The sequence below is a fragment of the Corylus avellana genome, chromosome 2 (genome assembly GCF_965113065.1).
Source record: "Corylus avellana chromosome 2, dhCorAvel1.hap1.2, whole genome shotgun sequence".
NCBI classification, from domain to species: Eukaryota; Viridiplantae; Streptophyta; class Magnoliopsida; order Fagales; family Betulaceae; genus Corylus; species Corylus avellana.
Window position 1 is genome coordinate 534,085 of NC_142491.1, and position 20,767 is coordinate 554,851.

Sequence of the window (20,767 nt, forward strand, 5' to 3'; positions counted from 1 at the left end):
GAGAGACTGATTGAATTTTTACGACGACATTTCTGTTCCATAAAAATGTTATAGTTGCAATAGTAGAACCATAACACCAAAATTTTCGTGAAAGATGGCAAGTTGTAGTTGACCAACGTCAGAGAATCAAATGCGTACCTGCTCTCTCATACTCCCCAAGATCAGTGAAACATTGGGCAGCAGAATCCACCATGCCTATGGCTTCAAATATGTCAGCAGCCTCCTTAAGGATCACGTTTGCCGCTTTAGGATTTGAATGGCGCATTCGGTCAGCAGAGGCTTGGAGGCCAGAAGCCTTAGACCTTCTTTCCCAATAAGTATCTCCAGCTCTCTCAAAGCACAATGTTGCCATTTCATAGTTATACTCTCGATACAACTGCAAGAAAAAAGGTAAAAGAGTTAGACATCACCATTATTGTTTTAGACAGTTTTATTTTTATTTTTTGAAACGATTGCAAGTCTATGATACTAAAAAAAAAATGAACAATCTTATTCCTTCACCAGGATTTGTTTTATGCAATAACCTCATATTTTCCATTCACACCTGGAGCAAAATATGATTCATAATAGAGGGTCAAAATCAATGGCATAATATATAGTACTGACCTTGATGCCCCGCAACCTCCATTCCTCAGGGCAGCTGGCAACTTGCATTGCCTGAGCAAGTGAGTCATCCAGCTGTTTGACTTGGACAAGACGCTTTTTCATCCAATATTCAAACATAGGTCTGCAGAATCCCTCTCCATTCTCACAGATCCACAACCTCTGCCTCGTACGAGTGACAGCCACATAAAGTTGCTTCAGTTCTGAGCACAAGACATGGTGTTTAGCATCATTGAAACTTGGGAAAGAGAGAGAAGTGGAGTTGGCTAAATCTTGTTCCTCCATATATTTATATATCACCCTCCACTGATTTTTCAGAGGTGATGAGCCAAAAAAGTTGTACAACAATACATCCTACATCAAGAGCAATATAGGGGTCACAAACAGGTAGAAAAATAAGACAATAAACTTCTGAAAAAGATACATTTTGAACAAATAAAATGATAATCGTTAACATCTAACTTTTTCATTTACTGATACAGCAACAGACCTCTAACAAAAATGTGTTTAGACAAGAAGCTTGAAACTTTAAACTTTTGCATGAAAATTGCCATATATGTACTTGAGAAAGTATTTTGCTACTGGAATCAGGCAAACATAACAAAGCCAGCATTTGAATTATGCAATCCCACTTAAAATGGTGATGAATCTGAACATATTAAAAAGGACCTTTCAAAATGATAGCTGTATTCATAAAAAAATTAGCAAACAAGGCAAAAGAAAACTCATGATAATCACCTCGATATAAACCAGTAAATTGAATAAATAATTACACATTATAACCACCTGAAACTCAAGGCCCTTGCACTCCACAATAGTTAGAACAAGTGCTTGCTTCCCAACATATTTGGTAATTTCCTTCCGAACATGATCATCTCGTACCAATATTACCTGCTCTGCACCAAAGCCAACAAAACTCCTTCCAGCTTTTCCACTATTTCTAAAAATAGTACCGATTGTGTTTTGATTGTTCCCTGATCCAAGCAAGATTGGAGCTTCACCATATATAAGACTAGTCTCTGGCTGCAAAACATCAATAGATTGAGGAAAGAAATGATGCAGAAGTTCAATAACACTCTGTGATAGTTTAAGAACCCCATCATGAGTACGGAAATTCTGGCTCAGATGGAAAATATCTGAGATTTTCCCTTTCTCTTTTCTTTTATCATGTCCACAGCTGTTAGATTCCGAGAGAAACTTTGTGTAGAACAGAGATCGAATATCCTGGAATCTAAAATCGATTCCCCTCGCAATTGTTTGTGCTGTGTCGCCAGAGAAAACAAAACCTTTTTCAACATTTTTGCAGATATATTTGAATAGTGCAATTTGGCTCAATGTGAGATCCTGCACCTCATCCACATATACAAAATGAATTTCATCACCCTCATATCTTTCAACTCTCAATCGAAGATGAAGATCAATTACAAGATCAGCCATATCAAAGTCACCATTTTTAACCTTCATTTTTTCATAATTTCTAAAGACTTCATATATTATCTCTCTCTTCTGTCTATTTAAACCGGACACTCGGCCCTCTGATAGTAAAACATAGTCTTTACCATTGAGTTTACCATCACCTGCCTCTAGAGCTTGTGGGCCACCTTTTATATGAGAAATAATCTCTGTAAAAACTCTTGAAGAGTCAAGATTTTTAGTCAGCTGGTTATTGAAATGGGGCCAGTATGATGAACTAAACCTTTCATAATTAACTTCTTTCTTCCTTATAAATGTCTGTAAGGCAATAGATCCACCACGAACCTTGCCATGAGAATGTTTCCTTACTTCATGGAATCTTTCAAAGTATGAATTACCCACAGTTCCATCAAGCATTATCAGAAAATCATGAAATGTAATGACAAGAGGGTATGCCTCTGGTGGAACATCAACCAAAGTATCTGGGACATTCTTGAATTGAGTTGCATCATCAAAATCATCAATATCAATTGAACTGCTTCCTTTCGAAAAATTACCACCACAGGCAGAGCTGCATGTAAAAAAAAAAAAAGGTTTAAAAAAGGATTATCATTAGATATTAAACAAGTTTTATGCAACAAAAACAAATATCAAAATTATGAACAGATCAACCAGAACACACAAGGAACTAAAAGCCACAACTAAGTATTTGGTAGTGATGGATTTGCCAGCTAGATTCTTACCAACAAAAAGAAAGGCATATTTCGCGTCATGCATATGTGCTACCCTAAGTTCATATCCCCATATAACAGATATGAAAGCTAAACATACTCAAAAACATTTCCATGTAAATAAATTATAGGAAAAGAATAATCTATACTCCCTATATCCCATGCGCTACACTAAGCTCTAATCTACACACCTTTTCAAGTGAGAAACGTGTTGTTTGACAGCAGAACAGTGTTTAGGACTGACTGTCACAAAAAGCTGGCGTAGTATGGTTTCCTCATTTTCTGAAACAGTCTCTTCAGCCTCCTTTTCCTGACTATGCACAGGTCTATAACTCTTGACACCAAAAAAAACATCTTTTGCCATATGGTGTAGTTTCTCTTTTTGAAATAATTTCATAGTCAAAACAGTTGTTTTCCCAGTACTTGACCGTCCAAGTATAAAGGTACTTCTAGGAAAAATGATCATCTCTAACCCTTGTTCAGTTACTTCAAATGGAAGATCCAATTCGCCACCATCATGATTAGAAAGCAAGTGGCCCGCTACACCTAATGATAAGGAGTAGAATTTCATCAGCATCAGACTCTCACTGACCTTTACATTCTCCACATAACTTCCACCATCAGAAGTAGAACCACTTAAATCGGTCCCATTTTCACTGCCATCATGTTTCTTAATCCTGACAATATCATAAGAATACGACCAACTCTTCGGAACTTCCAAATTCCTGTGCAAACAGCGATGTAAAAAAAAAAAAGGTTTAAACCAATTAGAACGTCAAACATAAAGAAGAGATGCTCATAAATTTAAAAGATCTAAATAAGGCATCCTTGAAGTTTTAAAATTTAGCAAAAAAATCTAATAGAAAGCAAAAGAACATACATACCCCTCAAGACATCTCTCTTTGCAGTGATTAATAAAGTCATCTGTATATTTTTCAAACATACTATCAAGACGTTTGATTAATTTTGGAATACCCCCTGCAGGAAGTATATCCCAGATCTTCAAAACTTGATAGTACCTACATTCCTTCGCCAAGTCACTCCAATCTTTTACTATGTCATTTGCACAAACAACATAATGACTTTTAACCTTAAATTGCTTTAAAATCTGTGAAGAACCTCCACAAATGTGATCTACACGCGGTCTCCAGCCACTGGAAAGTTTAACTAGAAGGTGTATCACTAATTTCTTTGTCTGTACATACTTCAGTTTTTGAAATGATTTGAAAAAGTTATCACTGAAAAGAACCTGTTGATATTGAATATAGAGGATTTAATAAGAAAGACTACATAACCAATTTAAGCAAGAATATTAAAATTGCCACTAATTGAAGTTAGAAAAAAAAAATATTTTGAATGAAAAGTATAACTAGTGAACACCAAGTACCTTCCACCTAGCACTTCTGAAAGGTGTGCTATCCCCATTGAGCAAATTGTCAAATTGTTCCAACTCTTTCTTCACATCCAATATTGCTTTGTTCAAATCCTTATCTTCATCAGCATTAAAGAAACATTGACGTTTCTTAGCATCAAGGACTAAGGCTTCCCAAACAGATTTACTATGACAAAGCGTTCTTTCATTTCCTAAAATCCATAGACAGTGCCTGAAAGGCATTACAGGGGGCAATTATTATTTACGATACTCGTTAAAGGGAAGAAAAAGTAAACTTATCAAAAGAGTTTGGCATAAGTATTACCTAGCCCTTGTGAGAGCAGCATTAGTTCTCTGAGGATTTGATAGGAACCCAATCGATGCCCAACTATTAGATCTTACAGTTGATATTATTATTATGTCCTCTTCCCTTCCTTGGAACCCATCAACTGATTTAACCTTGACTGCAAACCCGTCAAGGTTATCATACTTCCGTCCAAGTTTCTCTTGAATTGCAACTACTTGGGCAGCATAAGGAGATACAACACCAACACTGAGTTTCTGTTCTGAACCAACCCAAGCTGTATTCAGCAAAAGACAAAAGAGGGAAAAAAAAAGTTAATTAAAGGTTTAAGCCCTAGTTTCTCTATAACAACAGCAACCTTTTAAATTCAGGCCAAAGAGGGAAAAAATATGATACTTCAATTGAGTAACCTTTGCATAATTTCTGCAGTATTTTCATAACAACAGCAACCTCAACCATGTTCCTCGAACTACGCCCAACATCATCCTTCTCTTCTCTTCCACCTACTATATTTATAAAAGAATAGGGACCAAACATTGGCCAGGAAAGATAGCGCTTTTCGTGGCTTTTTCTTTTAACATTTGGAGAATCTAAGATCTGTTTGTGATAAAAATTTGAATTTGGGAAGAAACTTATGGATGGATGCATTCGGTACTGTATATTGAGAAGATGCTTTGAGTGTCCCAATGAGCTCAATCTCTCAAATAAACTTCTCCCAAAGCCAGCTTTACCAGAAATCTGTGAAAAGAAACATAATAGATTTTGAAAGAATTTTTTTTTAAGAAAAGGAGTAACCAGTTTGCTCAACAACAAAGGGAGGTTTATGTAAGATAACCAAATAGCATTTACATACATTGCTTTCAACCATTGCTGGTAATTGGCACTCATCGCCAAAAAGAATAGCATGCCTCAAACCTGGAAGTTGCAATGGTATGGTCGACTCGCACTCCTTTAATTGTGTAGCTTCGTCAATAACCAGAATGCTCAATGGTTTCATTGCCACTGAGTGCAGCTTATAAGAACTTGAAGCAGTGCAAAAAAGTAAGGAAGCTGTTTGAAGACAATATTCCTCTATTGACTGTTTGCTCATAATGCTTAGACGGTCAAGTACATTAAATGAGCCGTTGAGAGTTCTTAAAACAGACCTTAAAGTAGACAGGCACTCTTTTCTCCTTTGATACAACGGGAATGGCATATCCATAAATGACTCAGATATATCTGCAGCTAATTCCGAACACGAAAAAAGCTTCGCCACTACTTGAGATTCCACATTATCTTGAAACAGCAAGGTTTCAAAATACTTAAGCAGGCCAATAAGAGAGACCATGTTTTGGAAATTTCGTTCCAGAACATATTCTTTTGGTAAATGGGTACAAAATACGAGAATACAATTTTTGATTGATGATGATGTAGAAACAAATCTTTTCCTCAGAAAATCAAGAAATGAGTTGATTTCATTTTCATTGTCGTGTTCTCTCTCTTTGAGAGATTCATTTTCCAAGAAGATGTTATACTGAGAAACACAATCTTCAAGAAGATCAATCATTGAAGCAAAACAATGCCTCCAACCAGTCAAAGGACTTAAGCAATCTGTAAGCTTTTTGACCCGATAATCCAAATGTATCTCTTCAATCTCTGAATCAAGTTGGAGCCGCTCCTTATTCCCAAATAAGAGAATATCTCCCAGTGGGAAAAACAAAGCATCAATCCCAATGTCTGTTTCAAAGGATTCTTTCACCAGCTTTAGGGTGAGAGAGGCCACTTCTGTGATTGCAGCATTTGTTGGGGCACAGGTAAGAGTCTTACATCCCATTCTTAAAAGGGTAAAGAGTAGTGTACTGATGGTTTTTGTTTTCCCTGTACCCGGAGGACCCCATATAAGTTCTACAGGTGACTTGTGGTTGCAATGTATCTTATGGAGACATGCTAAAACTGCGTTGGTTTGCGATTCATTCAGTTCAGAAGTAACACTGGTCCGAAATTTCTCATCCCAGCTCCCACGTCTCTGAGCACAGGGATCACCATTTTCCTCAATCTAGTGTACAACATCAAGAAAAGAAAATACTCAAATTACGTCCCCAACAATTAATGTCATTAAAACAAATGAGTGTGGATAACCCAAAACAAATTTATATTGTTTTTGTTTTGTTTTGTTTGTTTGTTTGTTTGTTTTTTGGATGAATAAAATTTTCCATAGCACACAAAGAATACAATAAATCTTTCCAGCAAGAAAACCCTACTGGAACACAAGTTGCTCAGCAACTTACAAAAAACAACAGAAAGCTATATAGACTATTCTCAATCTTCAGAGAAAAAGCCTAAAACAAACTCTAAAGCAACAAGGAAGCAATACAAACAAAATGAAACCCCTCTAAACAACCTCCAGAAAACACCCCACAGAAGCTACAACAGGAAACTAAGAACCCAGGAAACAAACTCTAATCTGCAGAATACAGAAGCCACAGCAGCAACAACATGAACTACAAAAACAAGAATCTTCCAGAGACTACCAGCCAACCTCAAGCAAACAGCCAAGCCCTCAACATCACCAACCCAGCCAAACTCAAGCAGAAACCCAGCCAAGAATCTGAGAACAGAGAAAGCCTCTAGACCAAAACACTGGAGGGAATTCCCCAGTTATTACAAAGTTTTTCAATATCTTCAGAAGCCTTAAACTTCCTTTTACCTTTTCCCACAATCCGAGTACTCACCTCCCAACAGATATTTTGCAAAATCTGTTCTTTAGTACATAACCGATTACCAAACTTCACATTATTTCTATGTCTCCAAATGTTATAAACAATAGAACCAGGCCAGCTTGCAAACAACACCTTCGAGGATCTTACCCCTCCAAACACTTGGCCTTTTTATAAAGACCTCTTCCCAAGCCGTAGAAAAGGAAATAAATGAGCATTTTTGCATCACTTCCCTCCAAATCCTCTTGCTAAAACCACACTCAAAATACAAATGATCTCTACACTCAATTATGCTTCTACAAAAAAGGCACTTCTCTAGCCATTCTCCATTTCAGTAATCTGTTCCCCGTGGAGAGGCTATCTCAAACTACCAGCTATAAGAAGGAAGCATGTCTAGGAATAGCAACAGAAACACAACTTTGGTTCTCATGGTGTGAGTGTATGGAAGCATATTCGTCAAGGTTGGAGTTTCTTTGCCAAAGGTTGTCGGTTTGAGGTGGGGGTGAGTTCGAAAGTTCGTTTCTGGCATGATACTTGGTGTGGGGAAACTCCGTTGAAGCAAGTCTTCCCTTCTCTGTTCAGCATTGCTAGACACAAAGAAGCGTGGGTGAAGGACAATTTAACTTGGAGGAGTGGGGTTATAGAATGGAATGTCACTTTTGTGCGACATGTTCAGGATTGGGAGATAGATTTGGTTGCTCCTTTTTTTGAGCGGTTGTACTCGTGCAAGATCTCTGTAGGTACGGTGGATCGTATTTGCTAGGCCTCGTCTAGGAAAGGTAAGTTCGAGGTTAAGTTGCTCTTCAAGGCCTTGTCTAATTTTGGCCATGAGATGTTTCCTTGGAAGAGTATTTGGCGCACTAAGGTGCCTTTGAGAGTGGCTTTTTTGGGTGGTCCGCGGCCCTAGGCAAAATTTTGACTCATGATAATCTGCGGAAGAGGAACCTTGTGGTGGTGGAGTGGTGTTGTATGTGCAAAAAGTCAGGAGAGTCAGTAGATCATCTTCTTCTCCATTGCTAAACCGCAAGAGCTCTTTGGCACACTATTTTCAGTCGGTTTGGGTTGCATTGAGTTATGCCTTGCAGAGTAGGGACTTGTTCTATTGCTGGTGGTTGGGAGGTCGTGCTCGAAGTGCGGTAGTTTGGAAGATGATCCCTCTATGTCTCATGTGGTGTATATGGATTGAAAGAAATGCTAAATGTTTTGAGAACTCTACTAGGACTATGGAGGAACTGACTCATCTTTTCTTCTTTACTCTTTACTCTTGGACAGCCGCTTGGCTAGCTCCTTTAGTAATTAGTTTCTCTGATTTTCTCTTTCATTTCTCTCCCTCTTAGGCGCTCTTTTTTATACTTCCCGTGTATATGGGTTGCGTCCCTCTGCGTTTTTGATATAAATTTTTACTTATCAAAAAAAAAAAATAGCAAAAGAAAACCAAATTAGATTACTCCATTCTACCTTAGGCTGCTTTACCCATGTACTTCCCAAGTATCTCTAGAAGAATATCTAAAGATCTTTGAAGGCAGCCACAAAGGGGTATCACTCACTCGAACTTTACAAAAGGCAAATGACTTTGAATGGCTACCAAAGCTTCACCCTCCCTATAGAGATCACAGCAGGGGAGTGATTAGAGACCCCTACCTATTGGAATTCAACCTCAGTTTCATCAACCATTTCCAGCCACTCCACATTACCCATCACCCTATCCAATTTCCGAGCCACGAAAGCATCCTCCTCATGACGATTATTCCAAGTGAAATAGCGGCCACTATAGGGAAAATCAAACACCTCAACCCTATAAAGGCATTCCCCAAATTCCTCCTCATACAGTTTTTTTTTTTTTTTTTTTAAGTCCTCCTCATAACAGTTAAGCTTAATACCATCACCCTTTTCAGACAAACCCTTAACCGCATTAAAGTCACCAGTTAAAAACCAAGGAGCCTGAGCAATTTGATTATGAACCACCCCCAATTCCTGCCACAACTCTCTACGCTCCACACCATTATTAGAGCCATATACAAAAGAAGGAACCCATCTATACTCACCTTGCACCAAACTAATATTACAACTAATAGCCTGGGCAGAACTATACAGAACACTAACATCAACAACATTCACATTCCAACAAACCCAAAATTTTCCAACATGGCGGTTATCATAGTTGTTGATAAACCCCCAACCCGGAAATAAACTCCTTAATCATACTAGACTTCTCTAAATGAACACGAGCTTCTACCAAGCAAAACAAATCCACCTTATTTCTATTTTACAAACCTTTTTCTGCTGTAAGAGGTCATTTAGACCTCTTATGTTCCAAACTGCAATCTTCATAAAAGCAATTCCAGAAACACCTTTCCCCATATCATTGTTAATGGTAGATTCCAAGATACTAAGAAAATTGCAGAAAAATACCTTAATCGAGGTTCAAGTTGAACCCAACACGTGTAATATTTAATTTCAAACCCACGACCTCTATCTCTTAAGGGTGCGTTTGGAATTGCAATTTTATAAGAATAATCAGTATTTTTATAAGATATTGCAAAATATAAGGCGTTTGACTTTGCAATTTAAAAAGCACATAATCTAAAATAGGAAGAAAAAAAAAATCAGCAATTTCTATATGCAGGGTGTAGGGTGTGCTTATTTAAAAAAAACGCGAATTTAAACCAAAATCACGATTTCGCATAACAAATATTGGATAAAAGCTACTTTTTAACATGTTTATTGAATGTCTATGCTATTTTAAAAAGTAGCGATTTCAAAAACACAATTTTAAAAAACGTAATTTTTAAAATTATTTCCCAAAAGCTTAAACTTAAAAAAATAATAATAATAATAATCACTTAATCATTACTTTCACACTTACCAAAGAATTAGCGTTCAAAACGTTTTTGATAATCTCCAGATTACCAAACATGTGCAAGGCATTCCATATTCTCTTGTTAGTGCTTCTATTTATCAAGAAAATCAGAAACAATGATCTCTGGTTCCCAATGTCTTTCGACGCCTTGACTTGAAAACTAGTAGATGTGCTATTATTATCATCGTCTTCTTCTTCATCCTCTGGGATTTTAGTTACCGTTACAAAAGCCCATTGCCGTCCTGTTCTTTGCAAATCAGAAACATCCTCCGCTTTAGCATCTGCTAAAACAAATATATCTCCAGGGAGAGTTTTGTAGGGCTGCTTCCCAGGAGCACTGAATCTGTTTCTCCAGGAATCAATCTTTACATTATACAAATTCTTTCCATATGGCTTGGATTCATCAAATGCTATTACTTCAGCGAAGGGAGCGTTTGATATAATCTCCATGCTTGAATGCAGCTGTGCACGAGTTTCTTCCAGTAAAGGGTAAACATATGACCCAAAATACTGCTCAACAGATTCAAACTCCTCTGGAATATTTTCTACCTATAAAGAATCAAACAACGGTTCAATTTAATTCAAAAATAAAAATAAATAAATAAACTTAGAAAATCCCCCTAATTTCCACTTGTTTTGACACTACCCTCAAAGTATAAAGGAGGAACTTAGAAAATTTCCTGAATTTCCATTTAACACTACCTCAAAAGTTTAACTTTCAATTTATTTCAGTTACTCCAGGATTTTTTTGTTAATTTTTTTCAAAATGTCTAAAATACATTTGTGTTTTTTCTAATAAAAAAATGACAAAAATTTCTTTCAAACTAGACCGGAGGAAATATCCTCCAACCCATGTAAAATAATGTTAAGTATCTATAAACATTTAAAAGACACATTAAATTTAGTCCAAGTTAGTAAACTGGTATTAATGAGGTTAAAAATTTAATGTGCATATTAAATGTTTATAGACATTTAACACTATTTTACATGGGCTGGAGGATATTTCCTCTAATATGATTTTGAGGAAATTTTTGTCCACAAAAAAATAATAATAATTGCAAAGATGTTGCAAAAATACTTCGGTAGGAAATAGTCCGCTTCTTTTTTCTTTTTTTTTTCTTTTTTTTTAAATCATGTTGATATTGGAACGCTTTTTTATTAAAAAAATAAACTCATGAATCTTTATAATTTTTTGTTTCATTATATATATATATATATAAAGTTATTTTGAGAATTTTGACAAAATTTAACTGAAGATTTTAATGAAATAAGGCAATTGAAAAAAAAAAAAAAAAAAAAAAATTGAAAACTTAGCTGAAAGTTTTTGAACTTGGAGAGTACTTTCAAAACATGTAAAAGTTCAGTAAAATTTCTTCAAAATTAGAATCTATGCTTACACCTAGGGTGGGAGTAACAACAATATAATCATCTTAAAATGCTTTCCTACCATTACTCCTATTCTATTAACACATTTATAAGCAGTAGAATCAGTTACAAGTTTCAAATTATCCAATATATTTTTCAAGACTGAGGAAATGCGAAAAATAAGTTATACAATCAAACACAACACCAAAAATTTAACTGATTTAGCTTAACCAGCATCGTTAACATGTTGCATGCCCACTAACACTAACAAGTAGGATGTTGGATTAAAATAAAATCAAACCTGATTCTTGTAAAGGTTTTCATCGTAAATTTGTTCAAGGGACCAAGAAAACACGACATCAAGGAAATCACGACGATCTTTAAAAACTGCTGCTCTCTTTGTGTTGGAACTCTCCCCCTCCATCATTAATTCCACTCTTCCAATATCTTTCTCACAATCTTTCTTCTTCTCATCTGCAGGCAATATCAATGGTTTTTTTAAAAAAAAGCAAAAAAACGAAGGAGAGAGGGAGTGAGGAGTGAGATTTCTTAGGTAGAAAGGAAAGAACTTTGAACCAACCCAATTCACTTGGAAACTTTATTTAAAACAAGGAATGTATAGTACAGGCACCCCATTCCATCTAAAGAGAGAATTAAAGCAAAAGCGAAAAGTTGTTTGGGATGTGTCTTTTTCTTTCCTCGTATGAAAATATATCTAGATTTTTTGTTCTTGGAATTTTCCCAATCTTTTGATAGGCGAGAAAACACATGTCACTATAAGTCTATATCATAGCATGATTCCGCTAACTCGCTAAGGTTCCGTTTGTAAAATTCATAGAAGAAAAAGAAACAAGTAGTTTCAATCCATCCACACCACATGTTTGGCGCCCCTTGTTGGCGCGCGTGATCAATAGGCAAAAAATCACTTTATGAGATTCGACTTCGAAAGTAAACAGAAAAAAAGGAAACAGCCAAACCACAAGAAAGCAGAATAACAAAAAGTCTTAGCAAAATTTAAAATGAAAAGGGTTAAATACTAAAAATTCTCCTAGAGTTTCATTTCTTTATTTTTTTTCTCTTAGGGTTTGATTTTTATCACATGAGGTATATGTGATTTTGATAAAAGATCAAATTGGTCATTTCGTCAATTAGTTGACTTAACGAAAATCCACATCACTGACACGTGAACCAATTAAAATTCGACATCTGGCATAACTGGCCTTAGCCACCACCTAATTTAATTATTTTATATTTTTAAAAAAAAAAAATTGAAAGAAAAAAAGAAAAAAAAAATTTGGGGGTGGCCTTGGCAATTTGGGGATGGCCGCTGGCTGGATGGGAGTGGCCGAGCCACCCCCAAGGTGCCAAGGGGGTGGCCGAGCCCACCCCCAGTGGGTACTGGGGGTACTGGGGGTGGGCTCGGCCACCCCATAGAGCCAAGGGTGTGGCCAAAACCACCCCCAAACCACCATTGGGGGTGGTTTCGGCCACACCCTTGGCTCCATGGGAGTGGCCGAGCCACCCCTAGTACCCACTGGGGGTGGTACCATCGAAACCACTCCAATTTTTTTTTTTTTTTTTTTTTTTAAAATATGTATTTTTAAAAAAATAAAGAATTTAATTAGGTGTGATGACGTGGCCACTTATGCTATGTGTCGAATTTTAGTTGGTCCATGTGTCAATGACATAGACTTCCATTAAGTCAATTAACGGTCAATGGACAGAATGACCAATTTGATCTTTTATCAAAACTGCAGGTACCTCCTATGATAAAAATCAAACCTTAGAGGGAAAAAAATAAATAAGTGAAACCTTAGGGAGGTTTTTAGTGTTTAACCCAAATGAAAATTCCCCATCCTCTTGTACAGACTCTTTTGCATATATTATTCACATTCATTCATCAAATGTTGTGTTAATTTTAACTAAAAAATTATTATTATTTTTTAATTTTAATTATTCATTTTTAAGGCATTTACGTCTCACTTTCTATTTTAATTATTCTTTTTTATTATTTCATTATAGATTTTTTATTTTTTAACATTTGGTGAGTGTATGGTACTTACCAAATGTATAAAACACTATCGCACTTCACCAAATTTTTTGTTAAAATAACTAGCTGAATGTAAATAATTTTTTTCCAAAAATAAATTTTCGACTAGCTAGGTGTAAATGCTCTTACAAGGAGTCCTGCTATTTGGTTGCCAAGAGTCAGACAAGTGTCTACCAAAGTCTGACATGACTTTATTAAAAAAAAAAAAAGAATTCGTAGAAATCTCTCTCTCTTCCCCCATTTGGTATTTTTTTTGTTAGTTAAATTTTTATGAATTAATATTTAGTTTCTAATGCCTCAAAACTTGTTTTTGAATTCAAAACTAAAACCTAGGGGGTGGAAAGTTAACCCTTTAGGGATGGTATCACCCAAAAGGGATTCAATCATCCTAAATTTGGTGCTAATGTTTCAAATTTGGTACTAATGTCTCAAATTTGAATTCCCCTTTAATGATTATCTTCTTTAATTAAAAATAAATAAATAAATAAAAATTGTAAATGTTTGACGCTTGACTGCCTCATGGCAGCCGTAAATGTCTGCTCTCTTACAAGAAAAGGGGTGGTCACATTGTTGCCCATCTCAAGAGTCAAACCAACCCTAAATATTCAGCTAATTCAATTGACTAAATAAGGGAGATTCAAATAAAGAAATGGAAAAATGCACTTTATCCATGAAGTATCCACACATTTGCATTTTAATATCTAATGTTTAAAAATTGACGATGGACCTCCCCCTCCCAATTTATCTCACATTGACAAAAAAATATCATCCGTCTATTCTGGCGGAAACCAAGTCACGTGCGTAACACGTGACATTTTTCAACCAAAACTTCGAAATTACCCTAGGGGGTAAAGTGTAACCATAAATGGCTTTGAGGGTAAAGTGTAAACATTAAAAAAAAAAAAAATGCTTATGTAAAAAAAAAAAAAAAAAAATCAAAAAGGAATAAAAAAAATCAAAAACTAAACCTAAAAAAAAAAAGAAAAAAAAAAAAGGGGGAAACTTCACTTACCCCTCCTGAATTGTCACTCATTTTGCAATGTCCTCCATGAAGTTGAAAACCTCTCAACTTAGTGTATTGAACTTTTGATTTTTTTCAATGTCTCGTATCAGTTAGAATTTTTCGTTAAATTCCAACGTAATTCCCAAAATAGCCTTGTTTTATTATTATTATTTTATTTTTTATAAAAACAATTTAGTTTTTATTTTTGCAAAGATTGAGGAATTGGTATTTTTGCAAATACTATTAAATTTGGACCAACGCCTTAATCTTTGCAATTTTTTTTTTTTTTTCCTAAATTAAATGGGAATTTTGTTGGGATTTAACGGAAAACTCTAACTAGGGGGGACATTACAAAAGTAATGATAATTTAGAGGAGTAAAGTGAAGTTTTTCCTAAAAATAAAATAAAAAATAAAAAAAACCCCTAAATCTTAAAACAAAAGTTTTGGATACAAAAAAAAAAAAAAAAAAAAAGAAATTAAAAGAAAAAACCAAAAACCAAAAAAAAAAAAAAAAAAAAACAAACAAACAAACAAAAACATAAAACAAAAAGTTTATATACAAAATAAAACAGAATTTTGTGTGTTTTTTTTTTTCAAAAAAAAAAAAAAAATTCCCCTTTAGCCAAACCATCGTTAGACTGGCTGAATGAGGGTTGCTCAACCACCCCCAAACCCACGTTGTTGGTGGTTACGACCACACCCATTTGAACATATGGGGGTAGTCGGACCACCCCCATGGAACACATGGGTTGTTCAGCACCCCATACAGGCCGAATGGGGGTAGCCGAACCAACCCCAAATGCCGAAATCTCACCTTTGACATTTTTTTTTTTTTTTTTGTGTAAGTTTTGTTTTTTTTTTGTTTTTTTTTTTTTTTAATTTCTTTTTTGTTTTTCGGTTTAGTTTCTTTTTTAATTAGTTTTTTACACTTTACCCCGATGGCATTTTCGAAAGGTTTTGATTTGGTTTAAAAATGACTCTTACTTTTGAATTGGTTTAAAAAGGTCACGCGCCACGCACTTGACTTGGTTTCCGTCCAAATAGATGGATTTGATCGACATATGGTATTTTTTGCCAACATGAAATAGATTGAGGGGGTCGATTGTCAATTTTTAAACATTTGACATTTTTTTTAATTATTTTTTTACACTTTACCCCCATGGCATTTTCGAAAGGTTTTGATTTGGTTTAAAACGGTTACGTGCCATGCATTTGACTTGGTTTCCGTCCAAATAGACGGATTTGATGGACATATGGTCATTGGGGGTGGTTCGGCCACCCCCATGGCTCAGCTGCCACCCCGTTTGGCAAAAATGGGGTGGACAAAGACCCATATTTTTTATTTTTATTTTTTTTAATTTAAATAATATTTTATTATTTTATTATTAGTAGAACACGGGACTTGTTGTAAACCCTTGAATAACATTAAATAGCCAAAATTTATAAAATTGGGGCCGGCAATTTTGAAGCCATTGCATGTGATTCCTCATCAAATCAAGCGAGAGTCAGTAAACCATTGAAGGGCAAAAGGGTCTTTTGATATGTGTGTAGGAGCGAGCAATGGGATTTCTTAGGCAGAAAGGAAACAACTTTGAACCCAGGAATGAGCAATGGGATTTCTTAGGCAGAAAGGAAACAACTTTGAACCCAGGAATGTGTAGTACAAGCATTATTAGTTATCAAAACGTAAAGATATAAATTAGCATATCTTTTACTTTTGCATCCCTTTGCATCTAAAGAGAGAACTAAAGAAAAAAAAGGGAAGGTAGAAGAAATTATTTGGGCAGTGTCTTTCTCTTTCCTCGTACTGAAATATAAAGAAAAAAAAAAATAGAAAGTTTTCGGGCTCATAAATAATCATATCCAAATGAGGACTTCACCATTTTCATTTTCAATCCAACCAAAACCTTACAGCATCTCTAGTAAAAAGAGTAAAAAGTAGTAAAAAAAAGTATAAATTTGTACTTTAATTACTTTTTTTTTTTTTAATACACATCCTAACAGTTTATATATTCTATTCTCACTTTTTAAAATATACTTTGGTGTGTAAGACAGTGAAAAAATGAGGGGAGAGAGTGAAAAAAAGAAAGGGAAAGATAAAATAATAATAATAATAAAAAATTTGTAGTGCGAATGGACAGCTTATTTACTGTTTATACTATAAGAAAATGTTAAAGTATTTACTTTGGTGGACACAAAAATAGCTCATAATAGTTAAATTTAGTTCTTATGAGTTACTAGCTCATAATCTGTGCATGTGTGGAATTTTTCATTATAATTAAAATATATATATTCATTTGGAGATGGGCTCGTTTGCTTCTTTTTTTTTTTACTGTATTTTGTTATGTTGTAAAAAAAATGTATTAACGAACAAAATTTAATTAAATATAATTTTTCAATGTTTTAATTTTTTTTTTTTAAATTATTATTTTTAATTAATTAATTAATCATGTGGACACATATTAAATCATAATTTGTGCTGACGTGATGTGGCGTCCCGTCAAATTTTGGACAAAAATGTTAACTTATTCTTCTATTTCGACACTCTCCACTCTTTTTTCAGGCAGCCACCATCCACGCTGTCTTTTTCTTCTTTATTTTTCTTCCTCTTCCTCATTTTCCTGCCAACACTCCACTCTCCCATTTCTTTTATTTTCTTTATAGGTATGATAACGGTACAACTTTGGCCCAACTTTTCTCTTATGTAGTCATTTTTTTAAAAATAAATAAGAAAAAAATTAGGTCAAAGTTGTGCCAAAAAATTGTATCTTTATCATTTTTTTTTTAAAAAAATTATCTTCTTTTTCTCTTCCTTTCCCCTATCACGCCAACACGCTCCGGATGCTCCCCTCTTCCCTTTTTTTTATATATATATATATATATCTTTTTTAGTTGGGGAAAGTCCGCATAACCCCCTCAAAGTACCACTCAATTGACAATGTCCCCCCCAAACTTTCAATTGTGACAATGTCCCCCCCAAACTACCAAAAATTGTCAATGTTCCCCCCAATGACGAAATTACCCTCAGTAATTTTTTTTTATTTTATTTTATTTTATTTTTTTTTCAAAAAAAAAAAAACTAAAACTTCTAGAAAAAACCTAAAACTAACAAAAAAAAAAAAAAAAAAAAAATCCAAACGTTGGCCAATTTTTTTTTTTTAAAAAATCAATTTTATAAGAAAAATTTTTTAAAAATTTCGAATCCTTTTTTTTTTTTTTTATAAAAATTGAAAATTTTTCGTTTTTATTTTTATTTTTATTTTTGTTTTATAATTTTATTTAAATAAAAATTTACGTTTAAAAAAATAAAATTTTCGTTTAATAAAATGAAATTTTTTGTTTTTTAAAACTAAATAAAAAAAATAGTTTTTTTTTTAAATAAAAATTTCCGTTTTAAAAAAAAAAAAAAAAAAATTTTTGTTTAAAAAAAAATGTTTTTTTTTTAAAATATTATTTTAAAATTAAATTTTTTCCTTTTTTAAAGAAAATATACATATATATATATATATTTTGAATTTATAGGGGTATTTTTGTCTTATTGAGAAATTTATAGGGGCATTTTTGTCTTATTGTTAGTCTTGAGGGGGACATTGACAATGTTTTGGTAGTTTGGAGGGGATATTGTCACAATTGAAAGTTTGGGGGAGACATTGTCAATTTGGTGGTAGTTTGAGGGGGGTATATGAACTTTACCCTTTTTAGTTCTTTTATCTTACCTTTTTCCATGCTCAGGGCTAGGGGTGTCAAAAAAATCGGGTACCAACTGGGAAATTGGGTACCATAAAACCGGTTTAAAAAAAAACCAGTAACCGGGTACCCAGTTTCGGTTATGATTTTTTGCACCTGATTATAACTGGGTATATATATATATTTAAATTTTTTTAGGGCATTTTTAAACATTAAAATTTTTTCGGCATTTGTAAACATTGGATTTTTAGGGCATTTTTAAACAATGAAGTTTTAGGACATTTTTAAACATTAATTTTTTTTTTCTTTTTTTGCCCAAAAAGCCAAAAGCAGTGATTTTTTTTTTTTTTTTTTTTTTTTTTTTCAGGATTTTTTGGAATTTTTTAGGTTTTTTTTTTTTTTTTTTGAACAATCACAACAAAGCCCAACTTGTTGGGAAAAAAATGCTAATTTTTTTTTTTTTTTAAAATGGGTAAAAAATTGTTAAACTAAACACAAAAATTAGACAAAAAACTTTAAGTAAGCCTAAAAATTAGGCCCAATACCTAAAATAAACCTAAAATGCCTTTTTTTTTTAGTTATCCGTTACCAACCAGTTCCGATTTTTTAAAATTAAAAAAATTGGGTACTCCGGTTCTAGTTTTCAATTTTGACCAACAATCGAAAGCTGAGACCAGATTAACACACATACTCACGGCTCACCTGTACGCCTTTTTCGTTCTTTTCTTTGAAGGCAACCAAATTAAAAAAAAAAAAAAAAAAAAAAAAAAAAAAAAAAAAATTAGTGTCTCAAGTCGTCAAGATAAACATTTAAAAATAAACAAGCAAAAGCAACTGGCATCTCACACTTATTTAAATGGTGTGCGTGGGGAGGTGGTGAGAGAAGAAGGAAAAAAAAATGAACAAAGTGGGGTGTGTGCGCGTGAGAGGTGGAGAGAGAACGAAGAAAGAAAGAGAAAAATAAAAAATAAAAAATAAATAAAGAAAAAGAAGAAAGGTGTGGTGCGTGTACTTGGGAGGTGGAGAGGGAAAAAAAAAAAAAAAGTCAAAAGGTTAAAAGGTTGCATTAAAATCCGGATTTGTTCGTTGAGCCAACAAACAATATATTATCCCATGCTTAAAAAAAAAAAAAAAAAAAAACTTATCGCATAAACCATTAAAGGTTTGTTTGGGATTGCATTTGATAGATTTAAAAGTATTTTTAACACTCAAAAAATTTATTTAAATAAAAAAGTATTTGTTTGTTAAAAAAATTAAAAGCATTTTTAAATGTCTAAAAAGTCTAAAATTAGCCAAAAAACACTTTTGACAAAAGCATCTGTTGGGGATCGCATTTGAGAAATAAAGCTTTTAAGTCAAAAAGAGCTTTTAGGCAAAAGTTTCATTTTTAAACTTTTGTAAAAAATGTGTTTTGATCATTTTTAAACTTTCTAGACCCTTAAAAGCCCTTATAATCCTTTTTTTTTTTTTTTGTTATTAAAATGGGAGCTATGTATATTTCATTTTATTATTATTATTATTATTTTTGCTCAAAGAAGTCTTTCTTTGTTAAAGCCTTTTCATTCATTTTTTTTTTTCTACTTTCAAAATAAAAATAGTAACAAATAACCCAAAACATAAAATACCTAAAACAATTTTTTATCTCTATATCACATCAAAATAGATTTCATTAGTTAATATTCTAATAACACTAGAAAAAAGTTCAAAATCTTGTTTTGGGTTATCATTGTGTTGTGGACACTAGTGGCTTGGATTTTTAAAATATAAAAAATATATTTTTTAAAACAAAAATATTTATGACTAAATCTTCAAGTACTTATACAATTACATGTCTGATGTGGTATTTTTGTGACAAAAAATATCAATTATAAAAATAACCACTCGCAATAGGACGAATCTTTGTAGGATACGGCTATAGAGAGGGTGTCGAACCTCAAAGACTGCAGGGGTTTTATTATCAAAATTTAAAAGATTAAAATTAACTTAATTGAAAAGATATTTGTTTTGATTTTCTTTAAAACTAAGGTGCATGAAAATAAAAGAGATTTAAAATAAGAGAGAGAGTGTAGGGTATTGACTTCACCTCTATCCGCACAACAATGACTAATCATAATTGATCCTAGAAATTCATTCTATGCATGTTATAAATAAACAAGAAACTACCTTATTAAAGAATAAGCATAATCTATCTTTGGTTGGCACGGATCGTCCACCTAACCACTAAGATGCGGTACGACCCGTCTTCCCTAAGTATAAATTATCAAATTCTATAATAGGATACATACAATCAATGAATAAGTGTAACCCATCTTCGGTTGGTACGGACTATCTACCTAAATTACATTAAACTATGGTGTAGTACAATCCGTCTTCCCTAAGCATGGCCTATCAAATCCTATTGATCATATGTCAATTAAACCCATTGTATAACCATCATCCTCATAATCACAGAAAACAAGAATGATTTGATTTCAATAAAAGTAAAATACTTTCTAAGACAAGAGAAGAATTTCACAAATATTGATATTGAAATTTAAGAACAATTGCATTTAATATGAAGAACATAAATCAATTGTAGCAATCCTCATAGTTATACAATCAACATGCATAAATTAAAAATCTAGAAATTAAATACAATCAAACCATTGTGCTTGGATAGGGTTACATCAACACCCTATTACA

The 20,767-nt window shown here is 33.6% G+C and overlaps 2 protein-coding genes across 2 annotated transcripts in view; both read right to left on the reverse strand.

The window, feature by feature from the left end:
- LOC132176600 (uncharacterized) overlaps nucleotides 1-20,767 on the reverse strand; it is a 43,574-nt gene that overhangs the window by 4,848 nt on the left and 17,959 nt on the right.
- The window catches only part of LOC132176609 (uncharacterized), a 38,625-nt gene continuing 17,876 nt past the window's right edge, over nucleotides 19-20,767 (reverse strand). Inside the window, exons 2-14 of the mRNA XM_088512976.1 lie at nucleotides 11,646-11,818; nucleotides 9,986-10,528; nucleotides 5,277-6,458; nucleotides 4,834-5,161; nucleotides 4,445-4,700; nucleotides 4,135-4,351; nucleotides 3,632-3,996; nucleotides 2,939-3,472; nucleotides 1,390-2,587; nucleotides 1,166-1,252; nucleotides 607-957; nucleotides 139-376; nucleotides 19-32 (exon numbers count right to left, since the gene is read on the reverse strand). Of these exons, the coding sequence (XP_088369102.1) occupies nucleotides 19-32; nucleotides 139-376; nucleotides 607-957; nucleotides 1,166-1,252; nucleotides 1,390-2,587; nucleotides 2,939-3,472; nucleotides 3,632-3,996; nucleotides 4,135-4,351; nucleotides 4,445-4,700; nucleotides 4,834-5,161; nucleotides 5,277-6,458; nucleotides 9,986-10,528; nucleotides 11,646-11,771 (5,439 nt within the window). The 5' untranslated portion in view covers nucleotides 11,772-11,818. The remainder of the gene's footprint in view (nucleotides 33-138; nucleotides 377-606; nucleotides 958-1,165; nucleotides 1,253-1,389; nucleotides 2,588-2,938; nucleotides 3,473-3,631; nucleotides 3,997-4,134; nucleotides 4,352-4,444; nucleotides 4,701-4,833; nucleotides 5,162-5,276; nucleotides 6,459-9,985; nucleotides 10,529-11,645; nucleotides 11,819-20,767) is intronic.